This window comes from Leptonychotes weddellii, unplaced genomic scaffold, assembly GCF_054177405.1.
Source record: "Leptonychotes weddellii isolate Sample4059 unplaced genomic scaffold, ASM5417740v2 HiC_scaffold_1045, whole genome shotgun sequence".
In the NCBI taxonomy this organism is placed as follows: domain Eukaryota; kingdom Metazoa; phylum Chordata; class Mammalia; order Carnivora; family Phocidae; genus Leptonychotes; species Leptonychotes weddellii.
Window position 1 is genome coordinate 6,704 of NW_027681266.1, and position 7,947 is coordinate 14,650.

Here is a 7,947-nt window from a genome sequence, read left to right on the forward strand (position 1 = left end):
GAGACACAGCGAGAGAGGGAACACAAGCAGGGGGAGTGGGAGAGGGAGAAGCAGGCTTCCCACCGAGCAGGGAGCCCGACGCGGGACCCGATCCCAGGACCCTGGGATCATGACCTGAGCCGAAGGCAGACGCTTCACCATCTGAGCCACCCAGGCGCCCCACGTTTTTGATTTTTATTATTTGTTTGAAAACATTACCAATTCTAGCCTCACCCTCCATCAGCTCTGCATCTAGTCCTCTTTTGCCTCCCCTCATGTGATCGTAATCCTCTGTCCTCCTGAAGGGACTGGGACGGAACTGTGGACATACAGCGGATCTCACACGGATGGTGACTGCAGGGCTTGGGGCTATGTTTCACGCTGGGGTGGCAAGATTGAGGTCAATGCCCACCCCCCCAACCTTTCCCTGGCTCCCCAAGAGAGAGCCCATCAGTGCTCTGGCCTCCTACCAACACCTCTGTTGTTTTCCCACCCGGCCCTCACCGGTGGGTGTTCTCATTTGTCTCTCTCTTTCTCCTTGCCTTCTATCCCAGGGGTCCACCACGCTGCCTGGCACATAGTAGGTGCTCAGTAAATGTGTGGCACATCCATGAGAGGATGCAGGATGAAGAAAAGTCCCTGTCACTGCTGTTTGTCCCACCGGACTAATGGCAGCACGATGCACTTTGATAGGACGTTGTTTTCCACCTTTGTACTCCTTCTTCCGTCTGGGCCTCCCTCCCTCTGCCTTCTGACTCCTGCGGCCCCATCCTGGGCCACCGCCTGGGGTGTCCAGGTGGGAGGAAGTGATGCCTCCATCCCAAACTTCCCAAACCATGGCAGCTCACACCAAATGGTGTCATGGCTGTGTGCCTGGAGGGGGCTCAGGCTGGCATGCTCTGGGAGGCTGAAGGCTTTGTGCACTGTGGGTCCCCTTTTACATGGGGTCAGTCTCCCCAAGACAGTCTCAGAGGCCAAGGGTAGGGCCCTGCTGGGCTTCGGAGGGGTGGGGAGAGCTCAGGCATCCACGTGGGCCTGTCACTCGGGCAGCAGGACTGGAAAGGACACTGTAGGTGTGGGTGGCAGCGAGCTGGTGGCCGGAGTCCTTTGCTTGCTTTGCTATGGGGGGCCAGGGTGGAACCATCCGAGTTTGAAGAGCCTCACTCAGAGACCCTCTGCAGCAGGGGGCCACTGCCAACTGGTCTTTTGCGGTCAGAAGAATAGAATCTATTTTTTCGATCCTTTCCCGTCCCTCTGAATGTGGAGGTGGTGGCGACTGGGGAGGCAGCCACGAACCTGCTCATCTGTCCAGGACACACCTCTGCCACTTCTTTGGGGGACTGTTCCTCCTCAGCTCACGCTGCCAAGTGGTTGTGTAGGAAACTGTCAATCACACCCACCGCCGTGAGGCCACGTGACCAAGGAGAGCCAATCAGAGTACCCCAGGTCCGGGCCGCAATGGTTGGTCCAGGGCTGGACACATGACCCGAGCTGGGCCAATCAGAGCCCTGCGTGGTACTAAGCTGCTCTCTAGGGTTTCTTCCTTTCTATTTGCATCTCTTAAGGCTAGAAAGCCCTGAGGCGGGCAGCAGCAAGGTCCTTCGGCCCTCGGCCCTCGTAGAAGACTGAGGAAAGAAACTTGCCAGGCGAAGAGGATCAAAGATGAGAGAAGCGAAAGAGGGAGGGAGAGAAAGAATGAGCTGACGGCTTTTGATTTCTTGGGTCACCGAGCCCTCTGGACCTGCTCTGGTTCCTGCATCCTGGGTCCCCAGTAGCCTTCCAGTAGTTTCCCTCTTCACTGAAGCCAGCTGGCCTTGGGCTTCTCTCACGGGTCGTCCAGACTCGATTCTGGAGTCCTGCCTGATTCTGATGCAACCCCCGCCCCCCCCCCATGCAAAGAGAGGCGCTGGTTCATTTCAGCACCATGGAAAATGAGGTCTTTTATTCTCTACCGAGAGCAGGCTTTACAGAGCCCCAGACAGAGTTCAGGATGGCCCCTGGGCGGGAATGCCCCGAGTGACTGTGTGTGGGGGGGGGTGGGGGTGGGTGGGCGTGGTTGCTTCCTGAAGCAGCTCCAGCATTTACACTGCCGGAGCCAGGCCAATCGTGTTGTTCCCTCGATCGAAGACGGTAAAATACAACCTCAGGAAGACATCACCCAGAATCCAGGAGTCCGAGAGCAACAAGCCGCCTTTGCCTTCGTCAAAGTTGCTGTAGCAGGTGCCCTGATGATCCTGGAGGAGACAGAAACTCACCAGTCAGCCCGAGCCCTCACTTGCAGCCCTTCTCTGCTGGATCTCCCTCCTTTCCCGGGAGCCACGTGGCTCTCTGAGCAGCTGCAGAAGTGGGGTGCCCATGCAGGCACCAGAACTCTCTGCCGCTGTCCTCACACTCTGCCTTGTCTTTGCTGTGACTCACGCTCCGGCTGTTCCCTCTGCGGAAGATACCTTTCCTTCTCTCCTCACCCCCACCCGCTCCCTAAGACTGAGCTCAGCCCCTCTCTTGGCAGCCTTCCCGGCCCCACGCGGGCCCTCCGCGGCCACTCGGCAGCGTCTGCAATGGTGTGGCTTGGCCTCCAGGGGGCCTCCTCCTCCCGGCTGCTACCCCCCATTCCTGCAAGTCCCAGATTTGAGGACCAGGTCCCAGGGTGGGCTCCTCACCTCCCGGATGTAGGCACTGGCTGGCACTGAGTAGTTGATGCCGTTGATGGTGAAGACGATGTCAGGCAGGGTGCTGACGGCGTCACAGTCAATTATGTACTGTCAGAGAAAGAGCGAGAGAGAAGGTTGGCCCAGCCCATCCTTCTATGCCTGGAGAGCCCAGGGTGTCCCTGCGGCATGACCCGTCACCTCGCCACTGTAGGACTGCTTGGCATCGATGATCTTCTGTATGTTGAAGACAACGTCAGATGGGCCAATCAGCAACGAGGTTCCGGTATCAATAATGGCCTCGCAGCCACCATCACAAGCAATAACCATCTCGTTCATGGAGATGCTGAGAGACGGGGATAAAGCAGGTACCAGGGTCACACTGGGGGCTCCCTTCACTACCACCCCCTCCCTGGCTGACCCCAGGGCACCCTTTCAGCTCTTGCCTGACAGCTGTTTCCCCTTGTTCTGATCCTACTGACCTTCTTTGACTTCCTTCAGTTCCTGAATGTCCCAAGCTCTCTTGTGCCTCAGGGCCTTTGAATGTGCCGGTACCCCTTTCTAGAACCATCCCCACTCCCTTTGTCTGGCTAATTTCTCCTCATCTTCCAGGTCCCAGCTTCACTGTCACTTCTTTAGGGAAGTCTTACACCCAGACTCAGTCAGGCTCCTCTCTTGGTCACCTCGGCATACTTTTACTCATTTCTGGCATCTATCAAAGTGGTAAATTCACTATTTGTGTGACTTGTTTCATGTACATCTGCCCTGTTAGATGTACTCTGTAAGAGCAATTTCTATCCTCAGTTCCTCCCTCAAGTGTCCAGCACACAGCAGATGCTGAACATATGTTTGTTGAATGAATGAATGAACCAGTAAGTGAGGGAGGGACGAGAGACCTATATCTGGTGTCTGGCTCATTATGGGACCCACACAGTGAAGATGGAGGTTCTCATGGGCAGCAGGTGCTCAGAATGACAGGAAGGGAGTCACAGGCTGCTCAACCAGCTCCCAGCTCAGATGCCAGGGCCCCTGGCCAGACAATGCCTGAGCTAGCCCAGGGGGCAGGACACGGGCGACGGAAGCTTCCAAAGGACATTTTAAGCTTTTGTCTGCTGGTATCAGGACCTTGTCAGGAGGCGTGGGGCTATTAGAACCTGTGCGCGGTGTGTGTGTGTCCATGTGTCTGTGTGTGCGCATGTGTGTCCGTGTGCGGGCATCACCTGGGGCCACCTTCAGAGCGACGGGCTTACCTGTCCACGGACAACTGCCAGTAGAGGGCCTTGGACACGGGCACCCAGTTGAGCTCTCCGCTATAGTAGGAGTGGTCCACACCGCCGAACATCACCACACTGCCCTCCTCCTCCTTTCTGAGAGGGGGAGGGGGAAAGTGTTCATTGTGAGGGGAAAATAACCGGGAGGGGGGATTTGCTTTGTCTAAAGCATCGTCTAAAGACACGCTTCTCGTGGCTCACTTGTCCACACGTCACAAAGTCCCACGGAGTAGGCAGTCCTCTGCTCTCCATTCTACAGACAGGAAGGTTGGGGCACAGAGGGGTTGAGGCCTGGCTAATGGATGGTGAAGCTGAGTTCAAACCTGGACAGTTTGGCTGCAGGGCTGGCTCTGACCACCCCCTCTGCCAGTCCCTTTCGGCGATCAGAGCACTCGGCCATGTGGTCGGGGGACGTGCCAGCCAGAGAGGTCTGGCCTGTCCTCTTTCAGAAAAGCTGAGTGTCCGGGCTTACATGGGGTGCGGGCTGTGGGGCCCCATGCTCAGCAAGGTCCCACCTCTCTGCTGTCCCTGTCTTGAAATTCCTAATACTTGTAGAACAAGGGGCCTCCTATTTTCATGTTGCACTCTTCCTGCAAATTATGTAGAAGGTCCTAGGAGCACGCTGTTAGTGAGGGGGGCATGTCTCTGCTGACCCCTCTCCTTCCTTCCAGAGCAAATCTATGGGCAAATCTTGTTGCCCGTTCTTCCAACATATATCCCAACTCCTTCCATTGTTCTCCCTCTTCCCTCCACCTCCCTGGACCAAGCTGCCACCCTCTCTCTCCTAAAGAGTCTGCTGTAGCCTCTTCCCTGGCCTCCCTGCCTCCACTCTACTGCATCATTCTCCAGCACACAACCAGGGTGAGCTTTCGAAAATGGAAATTGGATCATGTCTCTTCCCTGCCTCACCCCTGCCAGAGGCCTCCACTCCCACGTGGTGCAGAACCCCAGGGGAACCTTGCCCCTGCCTCCCTGCCAGGCTCCATTCCCTCTCCCCTCCTCCCCCAGTGCTCCAGCCACACTGGCCCCCTCGCTGGGCCTCGGGTGCTCCTTCAGACCATTGCACGGGTTTTTCCCTCTGCCTGGGACTTTGCCTCCGCAGGCCGGCTCTCTCCCATCACAGAGGCCTCAGCTCTCAGGGGCCTTTGCTACAGCCCGTCTATAGCCACCTGCCTGGGCAATCTTGTGCAAAGCTTCCCTCTGAGCCTCAGTTCCCCCGTCGGTCAAATGAGGGACTTGGACTACAGGGGTCAGCAAAGTTTTCCTGTAAAGGGTCAGATCATCATGATTTTAGGCTTTGCCGCCTGCAAGATAGCCCTTGTGTCTGCTCCGCTCCGTGGTTGTAGAGCAATGGCAGCTACAGACGAGATGGAAACAGATGAGCATGGTTGCGTCTCAATAAAACTTTATTTACAAAAACAGGGGCTGGGCCAGATAGGGCCCCCAGGCCATAGTTTGCTGACCCCTGGATGAGGCTATCTCTCAAGAAACTTCAGGATCAAGTAGTCTACACTTTTTTCATGTAACTGGAAGCATCTTACAGCTGATTTGGACAAACAGCTCGTCCAGCCCAGACTTACTTGCTCAAGTAGAAGGCGAAGCGCTCCTCAGAAATGAGACCTTGTTTCCACAGGTTGTCGAAGATGGGGAGGGTCCCTCCGAGGCCGAGGCTGGGGTAGCCCAGGCCCAGGATGCCATCGAAGACTGCATATTCCATGAACTTGCTGGGTTCCCTCAAGCTCAGGCCAAATGCCTGGGACTCATCGACAAGGCCCCCGAACTGTGGGAGAAGAGGGTGTCACCAGGGAAAGGTTTGGTAAGTGGGGCTGGGCTGGGAGATGCCACTAACAGCAGAGAAAAACCAAGGTGTGGCTGTGCTCTTGGGGACCTCGGCTGGCTATGACAAGCCAGAACAGAGATATAGGTTCTGTGGGCGTGGACCCTGGGGATTTTAACCAACACCTGCTCCTCCTGCTGACGTTATCCCCCCCCGTTTTTTTACAGGTGGGGAAACTGACTCAGAGTGGGACTGAATTGTTTCCACTCGAGGACAAAAAGAATAGAGAGGAGGATAGTCTTCTTTTGGGCATGACTATGATCTGATGACAGAAATGGAGTGAATTCATTGCAATTGTGGATTCTATGTCCGCCCGAGGAGAGATGCCTGTTATACCACATGCCATCAGAGCTCTTAGGAAATTCTGCCTGGGGGTGCCTGGGTGGCTCAGTCGTTAAGCGTCTGCCTTCGGCTCAGATCATGATCCCGGGGTCCTGGGATGGAGCCCCACATCGGATTCCCTGCTTATCGGGGAGCCTGCTTCTCCCTCTCCCACTCCCCCTGCTTGTGTTCCCTCTCTCGCTGTGTCTCTCTCTGTCAAATAAATAAAGAAAATCTTTAAAAAAAAAAAAAAAAGGAAAATTCTGCCTGGGAAATATGCTGGGGTGTGTGTGTGTGTGTGTGTGTTCAGGCACTTTAGGGGAGGCAGCTCATAGTTTTTATTAGAGTCTCAGAGGCCCCCAAGGGTAAGGACCCATTTTTCAGCCCCCCTCCCCACTTCTGTGGCCCTTGGTTTTTTTGCCTGGGTGCCTGGATCCTCAGCTGCACCCAGATGCTCCGTATCAGTTCTGCCCTCTTCTCCAAAACATCCCCCATCTGTGTGAGCCCTGCTTCGCATCCCAGCTCTGCCACTTAGCAGGTGCATAACCCTGGGAAAGGCACTCCCTCTCCCTCGATTCACCCATCTGCGTGATGGTAGTAACTGTGCCTGGCACGTAGGGCTGGTGCAGGATCAAACAAGTTCTTACCATGAAAGCACCCAGCACCGTGCTGTAAATATAAAAGTGGGTGGTTTTTCCACACCTCTCCCTGTTCCCCCCAAATCAGCCTTGAGCTAACCAAGGGGAAAGGAGCTGAAAATCCATGCCTCCAAGCCCCGCCAGCACGGTGACCCACTCTCTGGGTTAGCTATTCTGGGATTCCATGTGTCAGCAAGGGGTACTGTCTCCCTAGGGAGCCAGCCCCACAGGGCAGGCTGGGGGACTTTGAGAAAGACAGGTGCTCCCACCTGACCCTACATTTGATCCTATAAGCCGTCAATGCTCCCCGGGCCAGCCTTCCTCAGCCTCTGGTTTCCACGTTACCTGAACAGTGTCATAGGCCAGAAATCCTGACATCCTCCCGGAGCCGTACTGGAGGTGGATGGGTCGGCCCGAGATCCGGAAGGTGGAGGACAGCAGAGGGTTGAAGACATTGTGATTAGCTGCAGACACAGGAGGTGAGCATCTGTCAGCCTGCCAAGGACAGAGGACGGGGCAGGGTGGGGGTGGGGGGCACGAGACGTGTGCAGGCGCTCACCGCACGCAGGGCTGGAGCAGTAGACGGAGGGCACCCACAAGTCAGACGAGCCTGTGTCAAAGATGACCTTGAACTCCTGCGGGGGTGTTCCAATGCTGATGGTGCCGACGTAGGCCAGCTGCAGGGGCCGGGAAGGGATGGTTAAGGCAGGTTGCCCTAGTCCTCCCTGACCCCCAGGGTGCCTGCCTCTGTTGGGTGTCCTGAAATCAGCTTTCGACCACTCTACCTTATAGCCTCTACTCAGGCCAGTGCCTCATTTGAAAAGCTCTTCAGTGTCCCCTGCAGCTCACTAAATCCTTTCCATCCTTCTTGGCCCAGCTTGAGTGCTTCCTCCTCCAGGTAGCCCTCCTAGGTTACCCCAGACCACTTCCTCTGAACTCAAAATAGAACATCAATACCATGCAGTTGGCCCTTTTCCTTGACATTCATTTACTTTCTGCTTGTCTCTCAGGCTGGGCTATGCATTCTTGGAGAAGGGATGAGACCTTTTGTTAACAATAACCCTATGTTAACAATAACGATAACCCTATGTTAACAATAATGATAACCCTATGTTAGTTTTTTTCCCTTTTTTAAAAATTCTATTTTATTATGTGATGTTAATCACCATACATTACATCATTAGTTTTTGATGTAGTGTTCCACGATTCATTGTTTGCGTATAACACCCAGTGCTCCATTCAGTACATGCCCT

The 7,947-nt window shown here is 55.2% G+C and overlaps 1 protein-coding gene across 1 annotated transcript; it reads right to left on the reverse strand.

Annotated features, from left to right (window-relative positions):
• Window positions 1-1,889: 1,889 nt before the first annotated feature.
• On the reverse strand, window positions 1,890-7,505 carry LOC102727686 (pepsin F-like; the record flags this gene model as incomplete). The annotated part of the gene is made up of 7 exons (XM_081809501.1): window positions 1,890-2,213; window positions 2,640-2,738; window positions 2,829-2,973; window positions 3,878-3,994; window positions 5,479-5,678; window positions 7,040-7,158; window positions 7,254-7,505. Coding segments are annotated over 7 exons (1,085 nt in total), but the record flags the coding sequence as incomplete, so codon positions are not given.
• Window positions 7,506-7,947: the final 442 nt, after the last annotated feature.